This window comes from Podarcis melisellensis, assembly GCF_964234715.1.
Source record: "Podarcis melisellensis genome assembly, chromosome: 14".
Classification (NCBI taxonomy): domain Eukaryota; kingdom Metazoa; phylum Chordata; class Lepidosauria; order Squamata; family Lacertidae; genus Podarcis; species Podarcis melisellensis.
In genome coordinates this window covers 6,535,281-6,560,548 of record NC_138546.1, presented here as the reverse complement: position 1 = coordinate 6,560,548, position 25,268 = coordinate 6,535,281, and the positions used below count along the sequence as shown (strand labels likewise).

The following is a 25,268-nucleotide window of genomic DNA, read 5'->3' as shown; positions in this document are numbered from 1 at the left end:
AGCATATGCATCTCTGAAAATTATTATCCCCATTTTGCAGAGGGGGAAAACTGAGGCTAAGAGAGAATGGCTACACAGTGAGATTTGAACCATCCTTCAAACATCTGAAGGTGTGTCCCTCAGAAGATGGAGTGGGCTCGTTCTCTGTTGTTCCAGAAGAAAGATCTAGAACCACATGTGTGGAAACAGTAGAGAAGCAGATTTAGGAGAAGATTCCTAACCGTGTGAAGGTGTTCAATAGGAGAACAACCTGCCTCAGGAGGTGGCAGGCTCACTTTCACTGGAAGTGTTTAAGCGGAGACTGAATGCCCAACTGTAAGGGATTGTGCCCTCGAAAGATCCTGCACTACAAATCCTGGATGAGAGGGTGGGACTACATGGCCTCTGAGGTCCCTTGCAATGTGATGAAGAGTATGGCCTTTTCCGTGGTGGCTCCCCAGTTGCTCTCCCCAGAGAGGCTCATTACATGTATTTCATTTTTTTAAAATAAATATTTATTGCCATTTTTTTAAATACAATGCACAAAAATGAACAATATCACATACATCTTAGCATAGTTTCATAGCTTCTTTGGACTCCCTCTCGTCTCCCGCTCCCACTTTCAACCTTATAAAATTTTTCAGCAATTTATCACCGTATTTCCATTCTTCTTATCTGACTTTCTCATGTTGCTTCTCTAATTTCAAATACCCTATGTTCAAATCCCAAAAATTTAAATAATTCATGTTTTCCTAAATCTAACTTATCTTCATAACTCCTCTAATTTAATGGTGCCAAATTATTTATGATCTAGCATCCTTCTTAACATTCAACCAAATTACAATGTTTCCGTAGATAAATCTTGAATTTCTTCCAATCTTCTTCAACCCTCTCCTCTCCCTGGTCTCGGATTCTGCCAGTCATCTCAGCCATCATTACATGTATTTCAGCACCAGGCAAAAAACATTCCTTTTTACCCAGGCCTATGGCTGTTAAATAACCCGTTCCTTTAAAAGTGTGGGGGAGAGGACTGTTATTATTATTATGAAAGTTTTAGGCTGTCTGTCCGTATGCTTTTTTATTATGTTTTTATCACTGAAGTTCTGTAATGTGTTTTTAATGTTGTGCACTGCCCTGGGATCTTTTGATAAAGGGTGGTATATAAATTGAAATAATAATAATAATAGAGTCAGAGACTTCCTGGCTCTGAGCTCACATTCTCAGCCACAGTGATGACTCAATCCACAATGCCGGAAATCTTATGCTGGCGTAGCATTGATCATGGTGCATAGGGGTATTGAAAACAGAGGAAGAACCCCCTTGGTGTTCTCCATCACAGCTGAAAAGGCCATGTGTGGTGGAGGAAGGCTGTTAAAGAGCAACCACGGGGAAACTCAGGGACTCAGCTGCTGAATCAGAGCCACACATTTTGCCCTTTTGGAAGTCAAACGTCACCTGTGCCAAAGTCAAGAGTTTGTGGTTTCGTTTTCAAGCTTGCAATCGCACTTTAACCCGTGGGTCTCATAAACACCACAGCCTCTGACCTAGACTCGGCTGGTTCAAGGAAAAAGGAGGCATACTTGACATTCCCCGTTCAGCTGTTTTATTCTGGAATCCATATCTATTGCGCTGCTCAGGAAACGGCACACCTCTCCCAGGAATTACTTTAGGATGCAGCCAGTTCTGAGGAAGCGATCGCAGTGGGGAGAACAGGCTCAGCGACTGATAAACTCAAAGGCGGCTTAAAAGGAAGGTTGGAGATATGAATGGCTGTAAAAGTCACACCTTTCCAAGGAAATTATTTCTGATGAATACAGCCAGGTAAATGAATACAAGAAACTCCCCATTTACGCACGTATCTTTGCGAACCTGGAAGTGGCACAGAAAGGGGCAAAAGCAGCCCCAAAAGAGCATGAAAATGGAGCGAAAATAGCAGCTAGCAATCCCACGAGTCTTTACATTGACCTTCGAAGCCTTTGGAGCAGCGGTTCTCAACCTGTGGGTCCCCAGATGTTGTTGGACTACAACTCCCATCATCCCTGAGCTCTGGCCTTGCTAGCTAGGGGTGATGGGAGTTGTAGTTCAACAACATCTGGGGACCCACAGGTTGAGAAAGGCTGCTTTGGAGAGCTGGACTCTGAGAAAGGAGGTTTGGAGGGAGCAATTGTGATCAAGTTGGTGGATGGTTTTGGTTTTTTTAAAAGGGTTTTTTTCCCAAGGGTTTCCAGAGGTTTAGAGAGCCTATGGGAAACCAGCAAGCAGGATTCAAGCTCATGAGCACTTTCCCCTCTGAAATTTCCATCAGTGGGTATCAGAAGCTTTACTGGAGGCGGAACATAGTCATATTGGTTAGAAGCCATTGAAAGAGTTATCTTCCATGAATTTGCCTTATCCTCTTTTCAAGCCATCTGACTTGGAGGCGGCCAGTGCCTCTTGCGAGAGCAAGTTCTACAGTTTAACGAAGTGATGTGTGAGAAATGCTTTCTTCTGTTCTGAAACTTCCAACTTTCAGCTTCGCCATATATCGGGGTGGGGGGGTGTCTTTATCCCCATCCTACCCAGAGATGCCAGGGACCAATCTTGGGATCAAACGGCCTCGGTCCAGTATACCTGAAGGAGCGTCTCCACCCCCATCGTTCTGCCCAGACGCTGAGATCCAGCGCCGAGGGCCTTCTGGTGGTTCCCTCACTGTGAGAAGCCAAGTTACAGGGAACCAGGCAGAGGGCCTTCTTGGTAGTGGCACCCACCCTGTGGAACGCCTTCCTGTCAGATGTCAAAGAGAACAACAACTACCAGATTTTTAGAAGACACCTGAAGGCAGCCCTGTTTAGGGAAGCTTTTAATGTTTGATGCATTACTGTATTTTAATATTTTATCGGAAGCCACCCAGAGTGGCTGGGGAAGCCCAGCCAGATGGGCAGGGTATAAATATAATAATAATAATAATAATAATAATAATAATAATAATAATAATAATAATAATTACAGTGGTACCTCGGGTTACAGACACTTCAGGTTACAGACTCCGCTAACCCAGAAATAGTACCTCGGGTTAAGAACTTTGCTTCAGGATGAGAACAGAAATTGCACGGTAGCGGGAGGCCCCATTAGCTAAAGTGCTGCTTCAGGTTAAGAACAGTTTCAGATTAAGAACGGACCTCCGGGACGAATTAAGTTCTTAACCCGAGGTACCACTGTATAACATTGGTTGGAAATCAGAATGTGTACTAGATAGGCCTTTGGTCTGAGCCACTGGCCTTCTTACATATCGCGTGCTTGCATTCTTAGTTCCGCAAACCTTTGCCCGTTAAAGCAAGGTGGAAGCAATGCTATCCCTGAGCCACTCTGACATTGATTTCTGCAGCAGGCAAGCTTCGACTAGCTAGTGCAATGGGTCAACACACAGCACCTCAGGAAACCTTATCAAATGAGAAACCCTATCAAACGAGAGAGTGTTTGCCAAGTGAGTCACCCCTTTGCAGAAGCGGAGATTGTGTTGTTCCCGGGTCACTCATTCATCTGCGGGTGTTTGCTTCTGTTGTTCTTCCTATTGGGTGCTTAAACAAACAGGGCTTCCTTAACGATGATGCCATCCTGAGAGGAGGAAGCTGGGCATTTTTGGCTGCTGCAAGAGCATTCGGCGATTCTTCTCCCTTCTTCTTTTCTTAGATGGGTGTTGCCCAAAGAACGCCTTTTCCCCTTTTGTGCTTTTCTGAAAAGGGAAGGCCCAGACAGAGAAAACGGATGACGCATGCTCTGAGGCTGGCCGGCCCTCACTTTTGGGTTAGACAACTCTTCTTCCAAGTAGAGATGTGTCGGCCAAATGGCATCTGGCTGCGGCAGAAACCAGGGAATGTCAGAAACCTCAACAAAGAGGAGCCCTCCTTGCTTTGTTTTGTGGAAGACAAAAACACAGCCAAAACCAAAAACAAGCCTAACCTATTAGTCAGGAGACTGTCTGCCTTAAAACTGCTTTGGGGACAATGAGTAGGATGGAGGTGTCAGGGACTGGCAGGACGAAGGGGGTGGGGTGGGAAGCAACAGCTGGGAAACCCCCAAGGGAAACCCCAGAGGAAGAAGGCTCAGAGCCAGGGGATTGGTGGTGGGACACCTCTGAGAGGTCAGAGGGAGATTAGGAGGAGGTCTGGATGCTGAAGGGGCAACAGGGTTTAGTGAGCAGGAAGAACCTGTGACAGAGAGCAGTTCAGACTTTGAGGCTGAAGCAGAGGAGGGGGGTCAAGAGGCTGCTGAAGACTCCAGGGAGTCTTCCTCTCCTGCTGTGACAAGTTCCTTCCCTCCCTGGTCTCCAAGAACGTGCAGAATAATCAGGAGCGCAGAACAGAGGCCAGAGGTGCAGTTTGAGATTGCTTGGGAGACATCCAGGTGAAAGGTGGGAAGATCTTCAGTCCCAGCAACTGCTCCATAGGAACAACACCAACTTGGAAGCATTGCTGAGTTGTATGTTGTTTCCTTGACTAAAGAGTTAACTTCACTAACAACAGAGCCTTGCGTCTTTCATGCTGACCTGTGTCTGACTCCAGCCCTGACAGCAGAACCTGTGGAACAACTGGGGAAGAAAGACCAGGGCTGTCCGAAACCTGTCGCTTTAAGCTCAGTAGAGCTTTCTGCTTTCTCACATGCTGACGCTGCAGGTTTGGCGCAACTATTCATAAAGGCAAATGCGTGGTTTTGCAACGCAGATTCACATAATTGTTTCAGAGGAGGTACATATTATTATTGCCAGCAAGTAGCCTGACTGGATGTCATGCTTCCCGTTCAATAGTAGAGGCATTGCTCAAAGCGGTATAACTCAGATCTAAATCACTATTAATCATCATCCACCAGAGCTATTGGCTTCCTCATTAAAAACATACCGTATTTTTTGCACCATAACACTCACTTTTTTCCTCCTAAAAAGTAAGGGAAAATGTCTGTGCGTGTTATGGAGGGAATGCCTACGGGTGGCACGCCTACGGATTTTCCTCCTCTAAAAACTACATGCGTGTTATGGTCGGGTGCGTGTTTTGGAGCGAAAAATACGGTAATCCTGTGCATGTTTACTCAAGAGCAGCATCGTTTTCAGTGGTGCTTGCTCCTAGGTAAGTGTGCATAGGGTTACAGCCTTAGTCACATTTGTCTTTCTGGACAATCTGGTTACATTTTGAAACCTCCTGTTGTCTCGACACACATATCTGCAACAACCAATGCGATGCTGTCAATTGCTAGGACTGCTACCAATACCATATTACTGGGAAGAGAACAGCCATACAGTTTCTACCGCTTGCCGGCTTCCGATCAAGTTCAGCAAAAGAGACTACAGTATCAGCCTGAGTCAGAAGAATGAAAACACTTCTGGAACAAGGGCGATGAGGAAATAACCAAGCCAAGCCCCACATTTTCCATTCACAACTTTGCAGCTCCCCCTCAAGCCAATGTTTGCCAAGCTGTCAAGAGGTGTAAAATGTCATGTTCTTAGTTGGCCCGGTGATGTATTTTTACAATCCATAAATCCATCACTCTCCTCAAATCTGGGACATACAAAATTGAAAGTGGCAGTTTTAGGAGTTAAGAAATCCAACTGGGAAACGCTTAAGACAGGAAAGGCAGGAAAATCCAGAGGTCTGTTTGACTCTCCCGGAGATTCTATCTATAGCCTTTGGCATGTCACACATGTTGTGACAATGATTGTCTCGGCTGGCTTGTTCCTTAACCTTTCTTTTGATTCCCCAGTTGTTGTGTTGCGTTGTATCAGTGTCGTTCTATTTCATCTATGCATTTAGTGCAATCTTTTCTCCATGATGCTTTGAAAAGACCCCCTCTGCCCCAAGGGGCTTGCAATCGCAAATAAACACTCTTGATTTTGCTGGAAATGTATTGCTTGGAGTTGTTTTGATATAAAATAAATGTGTTTATTAAAAATAAAAAATATACACAAGGAAACGACAGAGGGAGGGGGAAATGGAGGGATGGGTGGACAAGGGGAGAATGGGCATATATTTTAAAGCTCATCCAGTTCACATTTAAAGCACAAGCCTTTGCACACAGAAACCTGGGGGGCTGTAGCTTCCCCAAGATGTTCGTTCATTCATTCCCTCGCTCCTTTGCATTTACAGAATCTCAGAGTCCGCACAACCGGAGGCACAGAGTTTTTCACCCGCTCGGCCACAAAGTTTAAGGGCGCTTTGGCACAGAAGTTCATGTTTGTGGATGGAGACAAAGCCATGAGTGGCTCTTACAGGTACGTGGACTTCCTAGACACCGCCCCTTAGAGACCAGCCGAGAATCTGCTGCTTTCCTCGCAGTTTTTGATAAGGAATTCAGTGCCGTGTGAAACAGCTCAGTTGGCAGAGTGTGAGACTCTTAATCTCAGGGTCATGGGTTCGAGAACCCTGCCTTGGGCAAAAAAAAATTCCTGCATTGCAGGGGGTAGGACTAGATGACCCTCAGGATCCCTTCCAACTCTATGGTTCTACAGCGGACACAAATGCAAAAATTCACACAGCCTCTTTCAATACTTTAAGCAGAAGCGGTTCATGGGGGTGGAGGCAGAGCTTGGGACCAGTTTACTGGGGGGGGGGTCCACCTTACCCCAAATAGGCCCACTCAGCTGCTTCGATCTGAGGAACAAACAAGTCACAGGCGCCACACACTTTTGTTAGGACGCGGCAACCCTTTTGCGACATTTTGCTGCACATCCCACTTGTATTCCACTGCTTCCACTGATGCAGTGCATTGGCCCCTGCAGCCAATACACCAATCCCCATCTTCATCTCAGTCCTATTTGCATGGCCAGCAACTAATATCAAAATTCCGCTTTGGCTGTTGCTTTCAATAGGAAAGTGGCCTAGAAATATTTGTAAAGTGTTAGAATAAATACACACAAACACAGTGCCGCATCACTGACTGTTATGCTTTCCATACCAGAAAACAGAAAGTCAAGACCAAAAGTGGGCATCTATAGTTGACAGTCGAGCAATAATTAGCATAAGTGCTCCATCCATGTTTTTATTATCTGGTTGACATTTTGATTACATTTTTTCCCATTGTTATGGCAAACGTGATTGCATTTTTTGTTCAGTTTTGATGATTATATCAGTTCTTTGTTAATTATCATGAAATTCTTTGGGCCTCAGATGACTGGAAGGAGGCAGTCAGGTGATGAGTTTTAGAAATTAATTAAGGGGGGGTCTGTTTTCAGGACAGAGCAGGATTTGATGAGCCTACAAATCCACACACCTCTTGTAAGATTTTTATTCTTCAGAATTATGCCTTTACTACTGCTGCATTCACATGCAACGCCAAGCCATAGTTTGCTTTAACCATTGTTTGTTCCACAAACCATGAATAATCTCACAGACTGGGTACAGTGGTACCTCTGGTTACATATTTAATTCGTTCTGGAAGTCAGTTCTTAACTTGAAACTGTTCTTAACCTGAAGCACCACTTTAGCTAATGGGGCCTCCTGCTGCCGCTGCGCTGCCAGAGCATGATTTCTGTTCTCATCCTGAAGCAAAGTTCTTAACCCGAGGTACTATTTTTGGGTTAGCGGAATCTGTAACCTGAAGCGTATGTAACCCGGGGTACCACTGTATAACTTCTTCAAAACTTGGTTTGTTTCCCAGCTGCTCTTGTCTTGAGCTTCTGTAGCTCAGCGAACATCTGAGACAGGGTGTCCATGTTTAAGAAAACTGCTAGGTTAGGGGATAATATCAAATCCTATTTAAAGCCATGGTTTGTAAGACAGTTTCACACCATGGTTTATTGCCATGAAAACAAACCATCGTTGGTCTGCTGGGCTTGTGCATTCCAGCAAACCCACAGTTCCCATAGTTAGATGAAAACAAACCATGGTTTGCCATTGAGTGCAAACTAGGCCATTGGGAGGCAGATTTTAGCAGATCTGTTCTTTTCATCTAAATACAGGAAGGGGCAGACACCAAGTCATTAATAACTCCTGTATCTGTTCCTACCCAGCTTCACCTGGTCCGCTGCGAGAACCGACAGGAACATCATCTCGGTCCTCACAGGACAGGTGGTTGAAGCATTTGACAAGCAGTTCCAAGAGCTGTACCTCATGTCTCGGGGGGTCAGCCTGAAATCTATCCCCATGGAAGAGGAGCCGGAACCAGAGCCTCTCATACTGCCCACTCTCGCCCCCGTGAACCCAGCCGTGGTGAAGAAAATGTTCAACCCCAAGTACGCCCTCGTCAAGGCGAAGAGCGCCGAGCAGATTAACAACAGCAAGGCCAGCAGCGACAAGAACGTCGCTGAGCAGCAGAAGGCCAAAGCGAAGAAGAAAGCCATCCCAGAGGCTCGGGTATCCGAGAGGCCCAGCGACATCGTCGAGACGGCGCCGCCTATTCACCCAGGTCTCCTCAACCTGGAGAAAGCCAACATGTTTGAGTACCTGCCAACTTGGGTTGAACCCGACCCAGAACCCGGAAGCGAGATATTGGGCTACATCAACATTTTCGACCCCAAAATCAAGAACATCCAGCTGTCGCAGATGAACCGCATCAAGGTGTGCGACGTCTCAAAAGCCAACACCCAGAACAAGAAGATGCTCAGGCAAAAATCCCAAGAGGCTAAAAGAGGCCACGATAACCAGCCTGCCGTGATGCCTTGCCAGCAGCTCGATGCCACCGCTGCCCCGGCCCAAACCCAGGAGGCTCGTCCAAACCCCACAGCCAGCCCCACAGAAAAGATTCCAGGAAACTCAAGGAATGGAGAGACGTTCGCCACTCTGGCCAATAGTCAGCACTTAAAGCAGCCGCTGGACGCACAAACTCAAGGCCAAGTGGACAGCAAGGGCGCTGCGCCCCCAGTCCCCAAACCACGGACAGTCCACGTGACGGACTTGATCTCCACAAAAGCTGTACGTGCCGAGGACGGAGCTGCTTCGGCAGAGGACACCCAAACGCAGCATCCGGGGACCGGGGCCACAAACGCAACACAGAATGAGAGTCCCGAACAGGCTCCCGATGCAAGGAGCAGCTGCAAACTCAGTCGGCAGGCGTCTGTCTATGAGGAAGTAGCCCCCTTCCCCGTGAACGGGGTTCAAGGGGGCGAGGCTGAGGAGGAAGAGGAAGAGGAGGACTATGTGACGTTAAGCGACCACGAGAGCCTGTCCGGCAGCTCCGCCACCAACCACAGCCACCTCCACTCGGACGCGTCCTCCGTCTCCGATGAATACTGCAAGGGGAGGCGGCCCTGTGGGCCTCTGCGGAGGACCAATTCTGACTTCCTCCCCAACGGAGGCGGCCACAGCCCTCAGCACCACCCAGACTTTCAGAGGAAGCTGAGTGAGCCCTACGTGAGCCGAGGCACCTTCCCCAGTCCTCTGGGGAGCCCCCAGCCGCTGCTAAGCCTGGGGGTAGCCAGCCAGATGAGGAGGAGAAGCGACAGCGTGGAGGAGATTAGGTGTGTTTTGGGAAGGGACCGTAATCCGCATGCTTTGCCCGACGGCTACAATACCTGTCTGAGCAATGCTCCACAGGTAGGATTATCTGTTGTACCCTTTTACACTTAGCTTGTTGTAAAGTTCTGTAAGGTAACAAGAGACGGCACGAAGCACAGCTGAGAGCTAATAGAGGTCAAACCTATATAGGATCAAACCTGTAATAATATAGCTTTGATCCCAATGCATGATTGCTGTGCTAATGACTGCGACTGTCACCTGATAATCTGTATTTTTCACTGGGTGGGGCAGATGGGAGGAAGGCACCGGGTTCTGGAGGTGGGAACTCTGGCGTAAGAGACGCCAAGAGAGTCATCAAAAGATCTTGGCCAAAAAGCTGGTTTGGTTGTGCATTCCAAAATGGTAGACGACTCGGAGAACTATGGTCACATTCACACAATACATTTAAAACTTCAAACAGTTGTGGCTTCCCCCAAAGAATTCTGGGAGCTGCAGGTTGTTGTTTTTTTAAGAGTGCTGCAACTTGTTTGGAAACCCCGGTTCCCCTCCTCACAGAACTACAATTCCCAGAGTTCTCTAAGGAGAAGCATTGACCTGTTAACCCCTCTGGTAGTTCTGCTGGGGAGGAATATAGGAGGTGCCCTAAAAACTCTCAGCATCCTTAAACGACACTTCCCATGATTCTTCAAAGGAAACCACAATTGTTTAAAGTGAAAGGATACTGCTTCGAACGGCTTAGAGCACATGGGGCCTAACACTGGGTGCAAGTGAGAGCGATCTCAGTTCTCCGAACGCTGGTTCTTATGCAGCCATAGCAAAACTACGCACTGACAAGAGAGAGGTATCAGCAGCACCCTGACAAATAAATACTTAGAAAAACAAGTCTTTGGGGGTGAGGGGAGAGGGTGGGTGCCCACCAAAGGACTGAACACCCACTTTCAGTGGCTGTTGTTGGGTAGAGGTGGAACGAGACAGAAGACCGGGTGGAAGAGAAAATGGGATGGATCACTTTAAGGAAGAGGACTCACCGCTGCAACATTTTGTTGCAGGCCCCACACGTAATCATTTAATTTCATGTCGCCAGAGGCGATACGTCTGCCAGACTCTGACACTTTAACACGGCCTCCGCTCCTCCCATACCGCTGCATTTTGAGGGGAAGCTGATCCATGTTAGGAAATCGGAAGAACAGCCCCAGGCCTGCAGGAACTCAGGCCTCTGCCGTCCCAAATCACGGCAGCCTCTTTGGCACCTAAGCGAGAGCAGTGTGTGTGGATTTTGCCACCTATGCAAAGCGGAGTGAGGCATGGCCCAGCCTGCCCACGGAAACACACCCTTCTTAAGCTGCGTCGCTGTCTCTCCTTGTTCCAAATGCGGTCATCAAAAGCATAAATGGCTGGGCGCATTCTCACACGAGAGGAGCGTCACAAACACGCTATAAAACAGGGAGGGCGGCGTCTGTTCGTCAACATTGCAATGGCTGGCTTTGTGGGATTTGCAAACAGGCTAAGTAAGCTGCAGCTTAGAGCCTCAGATAACAAGGGGCCTCTCAATAAATTTTATTTGGCTAAATTTCAGGTTTTGCCCAGCCGGCAAGAAATAAATAGGCTCATGGCAAGTTACATATTTTTGCAGAGTTGTACATTTCCAGTTGCATCCTCGCCTACGTATGTGTATATATGGAAATATAAAACTTCATTATTTCTATTTTCATTGTTCTTCCTGTTAGAATAATACACATTTGGGGGGAGGGGGTAACACTATGGGATCTTTTAAACTTGGTGTAGCTTAACGAGGAAGATGCTTGTAAAAAAAAAGTCCATATTGTTCAAAACTGCATACAAAAATATGTTTATTAAGAAAAACTCGCACTAAAATGTTGATTGGTTTTCATGAGGATTCTAATTTTTGCCCCCTTAAAGAAATAGTAATTGCGGACTGTTGCGGAAATATGTAGGAACTGATTTTAAGATTGGGGAAACGAGAAACTGAGAGCGCCTAAATTGCCAGATATATCCATCCTTATATAGATTGCACCCTTACTTCTGAGTAGCTGTGCTTAGGAGGCTTGCAAGCCGTGGGTGATGTAAGAACATAGTTCTCTGGATGAAAGAAAACTTATCTGAGCCAAGCACAACACATTATCTGCCTGCGCTTGGCCACTTAAGATGCTGATGATACTTTCAACTTGCCTTCCCTCTCCCAGAGGCCGGTCGACTTTTGCAAGGCTGGGCGTGCCGATGCCTTTGAAGTCTTGACACAGCCGCGTCCCCTGACCTGGCATGCTATTATGGACTGGGTCAGGCTGGTTTCTGTTACGCTTGCAAGGCGTTTAAAAAGGCCAGGTGTTTTGGGCTCCTCCGATGAGCTGCCCGTTGCCATTGAGAGTGCAGAGAACCTTTCAAAATCACCTCTGATTGCAAACCCTACCAAACAGGGTTGCCAGTTCTCCGGGACTGGCTGAAAGCCCCCGAGGTTTGCCTGGCCCCCTCCAGGTGGCAAGGGTCCCTCTAATACTAAAAAATGATTAAGAAGACAATGTGTGCAGCATGCAAGCTTCTTCAGCCTGGAAAGACCTGGCTGCAAATTATTGTATGGACCCTTGTGGAGTCCTCTCCTCTCCCAATTAACTTCCGTCTCCAGGGCTCAGTGGTGGGAGGGAGTGCAGAGGAGGGATAACCAGGATCTGCCTCATGACATCACAAACATCCACCCCCTATGTGTCAGGTTTGAGGTCTGAAATTCTAGAGTCTGGGGTGCTCCTGACCTGTCGACGCTACTATGAAATCAATTCTCTTTCATTGTCTGCTTTCATCATGGCTTCCATTTCTTTGCAATATAATCTTCTTGCCGCCGTCATCATATACAAGGTTATCACCTCATGTTCCACTGAACCCTCCCTATTACTTAAGAGGAAGAACGCAAGGCCAACACGGGCCCCCACCCCTTTACATATTTTTTAAAAGTATAATACAACTTGTTGCTGGTGAACTGCCAACAAATATGCTTCCCCACACCTGCTTTTAAAAAGGAGACTGGGCAAGCTCACAGAGGGTGGATTTATCCATGGCTACTAGTCATGGTATCTAAATGGAGCCTCCAAGTCCAGGGAAAGTCTACCTCAGAGTAACAGTTGATGGGCAGAGGCAAGAGAAGAAGAGGCCTGTTGCCTCTGTGACAGCTCCTCCTTCCGTGGTGCCTCAAGAGTATTAGAAAACTGTAAGGATTGGGTCCCTGAGTTTCCTTCTTTGGGGTTATTGCAGCTTACCTGGATACAGGATCCGGCTTATCATTCCAGGCATGATGATGACAACCATGGGAAGCATTTTTAAATAGCTGGCTAGGATGGATCCGGCCTTGGCATGATTGAGGTTCTTTGCTGAGAGAGACCTCTGGACAATGACCTGGGAGAAAGAGAGAGAGAGAAAAGGATGTACCGTATTTTTCGTTCTATAGGACGCACTGGACCATAGGACGCACCTTGTTTTAGAGGGGGAGAACAAGAAAAAAAATTCTCTCCCTCTCTGCTCAGCACCCCTTCAGCAAAGCGGCAGGAGAAACGGAGCCCCTTCCATTTCTCCTCCCGCTTAGCTGAAGGGGCACTGCGCAGCTCTCCCTCTCTGCTGAAGCCAGGAGAGTCTTGTTCTCCTGGCTTCAGCAAAAGGAACCCGAAGCCTTTGGAGCACAATGTGAGTTCCTACTGTGCTCCAAAGGCTTCAGGCGGCTATCCCTGAAGCCTGGAGAGCGAGAGGGATCAGTGCGCACCGACCCCTCTGGCTCTCCAGGCTTCAGCGAAAGCAACGCGTAGCCTCCGGAGCACAGAGGGAGTGCTGCCTCTGCGCTTTGGAGGCTTCGCGTTGCTATCGCTGAAGCCAAGGAGCCTGCATTCGCTCCATAGGACGCACACACATTTCCCTTTAATTTTTGGAGGGGGAAAAGTGTGCCCTATAGAGCGAAAAATACGGTACCTCACGGATTGGGAATCCTTTCCAGCATAAGGGCCACATTCCCTTCTCTGCAACCTTCTGAGGGCCGCTTGCTAGCGGCACCCAAAGCAACACGTGTTGATATTCCCTTTCAACAGCAGGCTACATTTTAAGATGGTGCCCATCAACTGCAGATACTATTAATTCTTACATTAAAAATCTACTACCAAATCAAGGAGGACACCAGCTTTAATCAAAAGGTTGTTTGATAAAAATCAACGCATCCAGCCAATTGCACACTGCAGCCTTAATTAATTGTCATCAAAGCTGCGGATCTTGTATGCAAGTAGCTACCTACGGTCGATTCCCTTAATTCTTTCCCACAAAGGTGGCTGGCATTGTAGGCGAGAGAGACTTAACCATAGCATCCCATTATTTATTCAATAGGGCTGATTGTATGTTTTATAAAACCAATATAGGCAGGGCTAAATGACACTTGGCATGAAACATTTTAAATTATGCTCTAGTACAATAAAAAAAAAGCTAGAAAATTGATTTTTTGAAACATACCCAATGGAAGTTCATATTTTCAGGAAGCTGAATCCTGCATTTTTTGACAACTAATTCTAGGGGTTTTTTTGGGGGGGTGTTAGTTTTTGCTGCGCTTCAATAGAATTGCAGCTTGCACACACAATCCTGAACAAAGGTGGATGGGCTCTCCCACGCTCATCTCGCATTAATTCAGAAAGGGCTGAGATCTTGGGAACCCCCAGATCATTGTTTACAAGCCAACGTCCAGAAAAATGATTCAAATTTCAGCCTCTAAAATATTCCACTGTTTGATGTGATAGAGCGACGTTGCGACATTTCATTGTGTACAGGGAGAATTTAAAAGGCTGCAAGGACAAAAATCAATGGTGCTAGGTGTGGAGAACCGCTTCCACCTCCAGGTCCATTATCGGGCTCAGCTTTGCATCTGCTCTCCCAACAGCTGGCTGGAAGTTGGACGTTGTAGCCCCAAATATCTGGAGAACATCAAGTTGGGGAGAGGCAGGATAAAGGGAGAAACCAGAAATCCTTCTCGGGCTCAGCTTTCAATCTGAGCCAGAAAATAACTCTGGGGGTTGTTAAAGCTCATCTCTCCTTTGAGTCTGGCATGGACAAACTCGCAAAGTTTTTTTTCTGAATCTGACTTGGGAGAACTTCACCAGCGTGCAAAAAGCTGCTTCTGATGCAACCAGGAGCTTGAAACAGGAACCGTGGTTGGTTGTTGCTGTTTTCAACATTCTCTCTTTTGAACAGCGCCTCCACCCCAAATCCTTATCAAAATCTGCTTCAAGAGCAGATCATCCATGGAGAGAGAAGCTGTTGCTTGAGAAACAAATATCCTCATTTGCCCTAAAAATAAAACTTTGTGGTTATGATCCACTGAAGCCCAGTACTGAACTGTGTTCTAAAGCAATAAATCCCCAATCAAATTGTGCCTCTGCTGTGAACTTGGGACCAAACTACATGTGATGGCAGCAAATTCCCTATGGGAAAAAGGGGTCCCTTTTAATTAAATTGCCCCCCATCCTCCTTTGCCACCTGGAGCTCATTAGAGAATGGTTCAGTTCAGCTCTGATTCATCCATTTGTGCCCAGTCATCAGACCACCACAAAAAATACAGTATCAAAATAGAATGAAGTTATTTCTTAACTTAGATGAACTACAACATAAACATTCTTAAAATGCCAACCATCCTTGGCAGATCACAACATGCTCCGTTAAAGCGAAAAGATTGTTCCACTGTTACGAAATATTAAAATGAAATAAAACAAAATGATGCCAATCTGAATAAAACTCTGTGAAACCTAAATGAAGAATGGCATAAAACAAGCAGAAGATTCTGAAATATGTTCCTGGCAAGATACAACATCCTCTCTCAAATAATGTTCTCCTCTCCTCAGTTACTACAGACAGAAAATGCACGGCCTCCGCAGTTACATATTTATCTTGTCCATCCAGCAGATAAATTACAGGCTCGCAGTCAGGCCTCTCCCCACCTCTCCCTAAAATTTGCCCCAAAGTGTTGCTCTCTCAACACACTTCAATATATAATAACATGTACCAAGCCTACAGCCCATTTTAAACCACAAGGACAGGTATGTCCAGAATACGGCATATTTCTTAACTTTCTTCCTAGGGTAGCTAAAGGCTGGTTCAGATGCAAAAAGCAATTGCCTGGTGATTAATATTAAAGGGGGAGGATTTAAATTGCACGGTGCCCCGTGAGTAAAGCCTGGGAGGGTTTGTTTTAATAGACAATGAGTGCATGCATTCTGCTTTGAAGATGACGTGGGTGTCTGAGCATGTTGCTTACAAAAGCCTGTCTTGTCCATATTTTCCCACTTTGCTGTTGATGGACAGGACTAAGCATGCTGGTGACCTTCTCAGGTTCATCAGAGAGCTGAGGGCTGCAGTCTTTTGGACCATTACAAGGGAAGAAGTTCCACTAGGCATGGTGGGACTCCATTCCACATAGGGATGGAGGGGGAATTCAATTCAGTTGACATTTAAAGGCAAACTACCCTAGGTTCGGGACACGGGTGGCGCTGTGGGTTAAACCACAGAGCCTAGGGCTTGCCGATCAGAAGGTCGGCGGTTCGAATCCCCTCGATGGGGTGAGCTCCCGTTGCTCGGTCCCTGCTCCTGCCAACCTAGCAGTTCGAAAGCACATCAAAAGTGCTGGTAGGTACCGCTCCGGTGGGAAGGTAAATGGCATTTCCATGCGCTGCTCTGATTTGCCAGAAGCGACTTTGTCATGGTGGCTACATGACCCGGAAGCTGTATGCTGGCTCCCTCGGCCAATAAAGCGAGATGAGCGCCGCAACCCCAGAGTCAGCCACGACCGGACCTAATGGTCAGGGGTCCCTTTACCTTTACCCTAAGTTCACACTTTCTCCATCAATGCATGAACTGAAACTCAACCGTCCTTCAAAATTTTCACTGACATAAATTTTGCAGTGTGGTTTTTCCAGCCAAATAATGTGTGCAAAAATGCAAATACCCAGTAAAAGTGCCCACCCAAATGCATACGTTGTTGAAAACAACATACAGAGATGAATTTATAAGGTGGGGTTGCTTTGCAAACACGTGCGTATTATGAAAACATTGCAGACAAAAACTTGCGCATTAGGAGAAATCTGCAAATTCCCGTGAATTTTCAGGATAACTTTCTTTTAAAAATCACAAAGTGATATATGTAGGAATAACGGAGACGCCAGGAGGTTGGATGTAGGTGAGCTGTGCAGGAGCACGCTGGCAAGGAAGCTCCAAGCAAGCTGCCGGCTAGTCCTGCCGAGGTTCCTTTTATTAGCAGAAGTCAACAATTGGAAACAGTAGGAAACCACCCTGAACTTAACGTATTTCCATCTACGCACATTTCCAGCATTAGCAAATACACGTGTCAGCAGGTGTTTCTCTAAAATGTTCCCCCTGATACTTGATTATGTCTGTGTCTCTGGTCATGCTCCAGCCAAGCGCTATGTCTAGTAAACAAATCTGTGAGAGGACAAACAGTCGGGGGGGGGACCCTATTTTCTAGCCAAGAAGGGGAAAGGTCAGGGAGAGCAGGCGCAACACTCCTTGACATACTGTTGCATGCCTGGTGTGAGGTTTGCCTTCGCAAAGTGGAGCATTACCTCCACAGATATAGATCCGTGGAGAGAGGATTGGAAGAATGAGAAACATGTATGAGAGAAGCCAAAATGGTCAGATTCTTCCATCCATACTTCCAAGTCAACGTGCAATGGATCTGTACATAAGATGTAAGGAGAACTCTCCCCTCCTGTGATTTCCAGCAACTGGGATCCAGAAGCACAGAGCACAGCCATTGTGATTGGCAGCCATCAATAGCCTTAGGTAAAGGTAAAGGGACCCCTGACTATTAGGTCCAGTCATGGCTGACTCTGGGGTTGCGGCGCCTATCTCCCTTTATTGGCCGAGGGAGCCGGCGTACAGCTTCTGGGTCATATGGCCAGCATGACTAAGCCGCTTCTGGCGAAACCAGAGCAGCGCACAGAAACGCTGTTTACCTTCCCACCAAAGCGGTACCTATTTATCTACTCATACTGGCATGCTTTCGAACTGCTAGATGGGCAGGAGCTGTGGGAGGGAGTTCCATAGTTTAACCATGCACTGTACGAAGAAGGGCGTTCTTTTATCCGTCCTGAATCTTCCAACATTCAGCTCAATCATTGAGCCCACCAGTGTTAGGAGAGAAGGAGTAAAACTTTTCTCTACCCGTTTTCTCCGTGACATGCAACAAAAATTATAAACAGTGGTCCCTGCTTACTTGCCTTTTCCCTAAACGAAAAAGTCATCTCGGGAAAATTGCACCAATCCCCTTGATCATCTGTGTTGCCCTTTTCAAACCTATACAAGCCTAAAGAAGTGGTGGTGAGCTCCCAACACAGAACACACTGTAGTTTTGCGGGTTGCTATTCCTAGTCTCCGGGACGCGGGTAGCGCTGTGGGTTAAACCACAGAGCCTAGGACTTGCCAATCAGAAGGTCGGCGGTTCGAATCCCTGCAATGGGTTGAGCTCCCGTCGCTCGGTCCCTGCTCCTGCCAACCTAGCAGTTTGAAAGCATGTCAAAGTGCAAGTAGATAAATAGGTACCGCTCCAGCGGGAAGGTAAACAGCATTTCCGTGTGCTGCTCTGGTTCGCCAGAATGATCATGCTGGCCACATGATCTGGAAACTGTACGCTGGCTCCCTTGGCCAGTAAAGCGAGATGAGCGCCGCAATCCCAGAGTCGGTCGTGACTGGACCTAATTTTCAGGGGTCCCCTTTACCTTTATTCCTAGTCTCCTGTCCTAGAAATGAAATTCAGCCAGCGATGCTGCCAGCTGGAATCACAGGAGCATAGAAAGCTGAGTTAGACCAGTGATCCGTCCCTTTCCACTAAGGCAGCCTTTCTCAACCTGTGGGTCCCCAGATGTTGTTGAACTACAACTCCCATCACCCCTAGCTAGCAATGCCAGAGCTCAGGGATGATGGGAGTTGTAGTCCAACAACATCTGGGGACCCACAGGTTGAGAACCACTGCACTAAGGGCTCTTCCACACTTCCGTTTGTCCCAGATTTCTAAGCATGGGACCAAGAGGTTTTTTCCGTTCATCCTGCCCCAGGAAAACCTGCCGTTTGCCGCTGAATCGGAACAAACTTCTATCAGGTTTGCTGCGGGAAAGCAGCGGTGGAAGAGAAAAACTTCTCACGCCCATGCCTAGAAACCGGGGTACAAAGGAAGTGTGCCCTAATGCACATGGAATTTCCTGTGCCTTCTTTGGCTGCAGAACCACATCACCAAATCGGGAGAAGCGACAATTGCAAAGGAGAGCTATGTTTCACACTCTGGGGAGAGTTAATTTGGTAGGTTGCCATTAAAGGCAAAAGAATGAATTTCTCCCCTGCACTAGTCCAGAGCAATTAACCTGGGCAGGCACTGGACTTCTCTGGGGAACAAGCAAAGAGAGGATGCGCAGGTAAGACAAGTCTAGTTTGGGCCTTTTATTTGGAACAATAAAAATAGACTGAGGAGGACATGATCCCTCCTCTCCTCTGGTTCATCCCCATCTCTCTCCTCAATTCCAGCTGGCTTCTCAGCTTCGCAAATTATTTTTCGAATCCCTGATTCTTATCAGCATGTGAATTTCATTTCTGGCACAGAAGACCCTGCAGAATAACAGGGCAGAACTTTTCTTCCTATGAGATCTCAGTGGCAGCCTTAAAGCCCTGTGCAAGTTTACCCAGAAGTTAAACACCTCTTACTCTCTTCCAGACAACTGCAGTTTTGAAAGCCGCACGTGTCATAAGTTAGGTTTTTTAACTGGATTTAGCTTTGCTGCATTTGTTGAGCTTGGTGCACCCCACTTGGAGAAAATTGTGATGGGGTGGTATATAGATTTTAGTGTGCTGAATAATAACACCAGGAAGGCTGACTCCCAACGTCAAAAAAGGACACACACACAGAGAGCAGCAGCAGCAGCAACAGGGAGGTAGTGTTCAAACGCAGGTGAAAATTTAGCTTTTGCAAGCTGAAAAAAAAACCACAGGGATGCTCCAGCAGGCTCATCATCTTCAAAGCAGAACGTAACTATTCATTATCTGTTAAAGTCAACCCACCCAGGCCTTATTCACAGGGCTGTTGTGCTATTGTTCCCATTCCACAGAAGAGGAAAACTAAGTCTTCCGCTTTCCTTTGCTTGCATCCGATAAGCGGGGGAAATGCAGAATGACTTTTGATGGCACTCCTGTGACTCAACGGAAGTGCATGATTCACCTTGGCTTGGTGCAAGATCAGGCAACAGCCAGCCCTGCCTTCGCCTTTTTCCTGGCAATGAAGCATATCTCAGATGATTCACAGCTGAGGATGTAAGAAGGCATCTCTTTTCATTCCTCCCTGTATTTGTCTCATGCAGGGCTGTTTCCGTACCGCTGCAGTTTGCCTTTTGCCAAAAAACTATGTTATTCACCTCGCTGCCTGCTGTGGTGAAATTATGTTGCTTACGTAATTTATGCAATGACATAAGTTACTGTGTCATTACGATATTCCACCCCATTCGTTTCAATGCAAAGGAGATGCAATGCAAGGACCGTGGGAGGGGAACATAATCAATTATATTTCATTGGTGGACTGAAAGCAACAGCAGGAAATAACCATTGTGTTCATTGGATCGATTTCTATTCTGAACATGGGAGATTCTACTCCTGTTTTCAGTAGAATTCTTCAATATCTTTATTCGCTGCATGCCATGTTGGCTGAGAGAGAGAGAGAGAAATTGGAATCTTTGCAGCCGTTGATAAGTCCCAATGTTAAAGAAATGAGGGGCATCCACTAATTTCATAATGCACTTTTGCTCATCTATGATGCTGCCACATTTAGAATAAAGGCGCACTGTTCTGACTCTACTGTCTTCAAAGAGGGGGGGAAAGGACATTGTAGTTCTTGGAAATGATGATAATAATATTTTATTTCTTGTACCCTGCCCATCTAACTGGGTTGCCCCAGCCAATCTGGAAATTGCTTTTAAAAATGTAAATGGAAAAACTGCACACACACAAATGTGCATATTTGGAGAAAGTACATTTGTCTCACTTCAGAGAAGCTGCACTCTCTTGCCAAGGTTTGATTGGCTTTACAGACTATGGTTTGTTGGAAAGAAACAAACAATAGTATTCAGTTCAGACATAATGCTAAGCCAGGGCTGAGGAGCCTTATATTGGGCCACATTCCCTCATGGGGAAATTTCTAGAGGCCTGTTGCAAAAGTGGGTGGAGCAACATATGCAACTCATGTCTTTGCAAAGTAGGTTGCATTCCAGTTGTGCAAAAGTCAAAGCTTTCTACATTCCCACATGTAGCATCTCTCCATTCAGGCAAGCAAACGGCGTTATTACACTTCATGGACATGTTCCAACTGTGGGAATGTTCAGGGAGGCATGAGAGGGTATATTGTTTAATGATATCCTTCCTAACCTGCGTTAGCAAGTTCTATATCTTAGCAGAGTTTCAACATTCCCCTTTAAATGCACAGCGGTTTGCTTGTTGCAGGCTAGTTTTAGCCTCTAAATATAGGATTCCTGGTAAGATCCCTTCTTGTCCCTCTTGAAAAGAATAAACACGACAATCTTATTAAAGTGAATATAAAAGCAGTTTACTCACATTCATTCAGTTCACAGTTAGATCCCTGAAGGCAGACTTAGGTTACAAAAGTATATATACATGTGGAACTATCCCATAAGGGAGTTAGTACCCAAGTGACTTCTCCTCACACATAGAGAAAAACAAACCGGAGAAGAGAGAAGAGCAAAAGAAGATGGTGTGCTCCTCTTCCCCAGATTAGGACACAAACACACACACACACACACACACACTAGTCACATGCAGAAGAAGTTTGTCCCAGCTCAGGAGGAAACGGGAAGTTTTCTCCTGGCTGGTACAAAGCATCTCCTAGCATGTCCATTCTAGGAATGTTGTACTTGACTGCTATGTATTTGGAGAAGTATGCATGCACACGAAAGCTTATAGCCAGAACAAACTTAGCTGGTCTCCAAGGTGCTGCTGGACAGTTTGTTTGTTTGTTTTATTTATTTTGACTGTGTTAGACTAACATGGCTACCGACCCCAATCTTGGCTGCTATGTGTTTCACATCCCACACAAGCCAGGCAAAAAGCACTCAAGGAGGGTTTGGCCAAGAGAGGGTCCCCAAACAGAGGGCAATATACAGAAATCTGGAAAGCTGCATTTGGTGCAATAGCCTGAGGTTCCCCACCTGTGGACTAAGCTAAGAATCGTGGTGAGGAAGCGCAAAAATGGCCCAGATCGCTGCATTCGCAGAAACCCATTAATTAGGCTTTGCTGTGCTGTGTCAACAAGACCTGATATAAGAAAGCTTCTTAGCAATATCCCAGCCTCTCCAGGTCATCTGTCATGGATCCTGTTTGCTGATCAGGTGTGGCACCCTAATAAGTCTGTGTCGCTGTCTAAATATTTGCAATTTTGCCTGGTTGTTTCAACATGTTGAAAAGTCTCTCTGGCTCAAAGGTTTTGGCAGCCAGCAAGACTCCTTGATCCAAGACAAAGTGCGGCAGTACCTGGTTACAGAATCATAGAACTGTATCGTTGGAAGGAACCCTGGCGGTCACTAGTCCAACCCCCAGCAATGCAGGAATCTCAGTTAAAGCATCCATGACAGATGACCATCCAGGGTTAACTATTTTCATTTCCTTTTATTTATATGCAAAAATTTCTGAACCACCAGCATTAAGAAAAATATATCATGATTCTAAACATGTTATCACCCATAGTCCTGGCTATAAAATAACTACAGTGATGGATTATGGTGGTTATCAATATTATTACTACACAGGGCTTGTAGCATATTCAGCATATTTCACCTGCTTTATTTGAGCCATCCTTACAAGATGTAAGGTAGGATATTATTATTCACCCCCATGGAGTAGGGGAAAGAGGCAAGGAGAATAGAGGTCTGCCAGCTACTCAGAAAAGAGGATCCTGGTGTGCTTGTAATATGTTAAGAGTTTGGGGCTTAGGGTGGAGTCCTGGGGACCAGAGAGAGAGGCCTGGAGGGGGACATTTAGCCCCTGAACCTGAAGTTCCCTGGCCCCTGATGTAAATAATACCAGAAAATAAATTTGCAGTGTTAATGAATACCCAAAACATGACTGCTCACAGCTTTCTTCCCCTTTTCGTGCTTCACAAACAGGGGCCACAACTGCTCTGCTACGGGTCCAGGGTGCAAATGTCTGTGGGAAGAGGCAAAAGTGGTTCCCCGCATCAGAAAACCCCAGGAGACGGAAAATACCAGCAGGACGGAAGCCGGGCCAAGAAGCAACCCCCAGGCCCAGCCGGCCAGCCGTACTGGCAGAGCAAAGGTTTCGGCACCTCCAAGAACACACAAGCCGGCCGCTTCTCCCAAGGAAGGAGCAGCCCCTCACGAGCAATCTCCACCGCAGAAGCCCAGAGGGCGGCGGAAGAAATAAGGACACCCTTTGGCATCCCACTGTCCAAACTGTCGGAATCCAAGCACCTAAAGAACAAGGTGTCTCCCTGGTCCGATGCCAAGAGGAGACAGCCAGGAGCCAGCAACCACAAAGAGCAATAGGACGGGAGATGGACGCCCTGGGACGCTGAGAAAGAGCCCTGCCGGGGTCCGGAGAGGGACCCCCCATGAAAGTGGGGTTGCTTTGCAACAGTGCGCTCGCCCGGCGGGGAGAGGGGGGTTTACCTGGTCTGTGCACCAGTACCACGTGGCCACGACCGAGAGCCCAAAGGTCATTCCGGTCCAGGGCAAGTCTCCAGAGACGGGATCCCGGAAGAGGTGCATCGCATCGAGCCTGGGCACGTGGCAGGTTGTGTTGGGGATGATCTTAGACGGCACGGCCTTTAAGTAAGCTTCTTCCAGGTTCTGGTAGCCGCCGATCTCGCCGAAAGCTTTGCAGGGGATAGAGGGGGTGGGGAGAGGCAATGATTTCAAATAGATATACCAAAACGGGAACAAAGGCTCACCTCTTCCTTCGCTTCCCACCGCGACTTTTAGCATTGCAAGAAAAATAACCGCCTTAGTGCAATGTCGGCACGCTTTCCTGTTCCAGCACCTGGGAGTGGGGATTTGGTAGGAGAACTCGCAAGCACAATGGGTGTGATGCGTTTCCTGAAATCTCTCGCTCCCTTCGGTGGAGCAGGGGCTGCATTGCAGGGAGAAGGTTGCAGGTTTGGTCCCTGCCATTGCCAGTTAGACTGGCCGGAGCTAGTGGTAATTGATGGGAATATACTTGGCCTGAAGCCCTGGGGATTAGCTGCCAGCCAGTGTAGGCAACACTCTAGCCTGGATGGATTTGGTATAAGGCATGGAGAGGGAAGCTTTTTGCCCCTGAGGACGATGCGTAGTACAGGTAAGGAGCTGTGTGTGTTTGTGTGTGCGCGTGCACAGGCACCAACTCTAAGGGGCCCAGATCACTTCGCCCCCTCCAACAAAATATGGGGGGCCAGCTCACCCCCAGTGTTGAGAACAATCAGCTGTGGAGGAGGCCGATCGCAAAGCCAGGCGCAGCGCAGCTTCAGTGGCTGTCGGGGAGGGGAAGCAGCCCCCAGGTGTGGCAGCAGCAGCAGGAGGAGACTGAGTGCCAGAGTAGAGCCTCCAGCCATTGAAGCCTCACTGCCATCATGTTCGGCTCCACCCCTGGCACGCCCTGGCATCCCACACATGTCATGCATGCATCACCGGCCCCCCAATCTTCTGCTCAAGTTGGCGCCTCTGGCTGCAAGCCTGTGGGTGTGGCTAGAGTCAATGGTGGGTGGGGCCATTCACACACACACACGCCCTCTGCACACTGGCCCTCATCTTCATCAGAGGTGACCATCTCCCCCTGTGCCGTCCTCCCCATCACAACTGTGTCAGCCCACCCAGAGGTCGGAGAGTAATAATAATAACAATTTATTATTTATACGCCGCCCGTCTGGCTGGATTTCCCCAGCCACTCAGGGCAGCTCCCAACAGAATCTTAAAAACACGATAAAACATCAGGGCTAAACAGGGCTGCCTTCAGGTGTCTTCTAAAAGTCAGAGAGTTGTTTATTTCCTTGACATCTGACGGGAGGGCATTCCACAGGGCGGGTGCCACAACCAAGAAGGCACTGTGCATAGTTCCCTGTAACCTCACTTCTCACAGGGAGGGAACAGCCAGAAAGCCCTTAGAGCTGGACCTCAGCATCTGGGCTGAACGATGGGGGTGGAGACGCTCCTTCAGGTATACTGCACTGAGGCTGTTTAGGACTTTAAAGGCCGCACTGGGGGGGTGTCTGAGGGCCACACATAGCCCACTGGGCACAGGCGGCCCACATTGCAATGCAAGGCAATTCCTAAAACATTTAAGCAGGCGCTTCTGGGTTTATTTTGGGCAGGGAGGTACAGCTGATCAGGGACTAGGAGTCGGATTCCTCTTCAACCAGGTGATGGAGCTGAGGACTCTGAACCTAAAGAGGATGGGCGTATGATTCTATATAGGGCCAGCCCCAGAAGTGCTGCTACCCACTTAACCTGTGGGGTAAACCCCGCCCCCTCCAGGGATGTGTTCTGACTCAGAGGACTCTGCTGTAGGAGACCCTGGAAGACCTGAACCTTCCCTGCTCCATCACAGTAGGACAGGCATCCCCAAACTCAGCCCTCCAGATGTTTTGGGACTACAACTCCTATCATCCCTGACCACTGGTCCTGTTACCTAGGGTTGATGGGAGTTGTAGTCCCAAAACATCTGGAGGGCCGAGTTTGGGGGTGCCTGCAGTAGGAGATGGTTGGGAAAGGCTGTGTCCCTTTAAGTCAAGCATTAAATTAATTATTGAATTATTAAATTGAATTAAAGTTGGCGAGAAGAATCAGG

General features: G+C 47.3%; 2 protein-coding genes across 3 annotated transcripts in view; one reads left to right on the top strand and one right to left on the bottom strand.

Annotated features, from left to right (window-relative positions):
• FAM83G (family with sequence similarity 83 member G) overlaps window positions 1-23,131 on the top strand; it is a 42,049-nt gene extending 18,918 nt beyond the window's left edge. The window contains exons 4-6 of one of the 2 annotated variants that reach the window (XM_081889136.1): window positions 6,093-6,217; window positions 7,955-9,476; window positions 22,595-23,131. In XM_081889136.1, the coding sequence (XP_081745262.1) occupies window positions 6,093-6,217; window positions 7,955-9,476; window positions 22,595-22,993 (2,046 nt within the window). In that variant the 3' untranslated portion in view covers window positions 22,994-23,131. The remainder of the gene's footprint in view (window positions 1-6,092; window positions 6,218-7,954; window positions 9,477-22,594) is intronic. The other variant, XM_081889137.1, reaches the window with a different exon arrangement.
• Window positions 1-25,268, bottom strand: part of SLC5A10 (solute carrier family 5 member 10) — a 98,940-nt gene that overhangs the window by 43,202 nt on the left and 30,470 nt on the right. The window contains exons 8-9 of the mRNA XM_081889194.1: window positions 23,117-23,322; window positions 12,665-12,800 (exon numbers count right to left, since the gene is read on the bottom strand). Coding sequence (XP_081745320.1) covers window positions 12,665-12,800; window positions 23,117-23,322 — 342 coding nt within the window. The remainder of the gene's footprint in view (window positions 1-12,664; window positions 12,801-23,116; window positions 23,323-25,268) is intronic.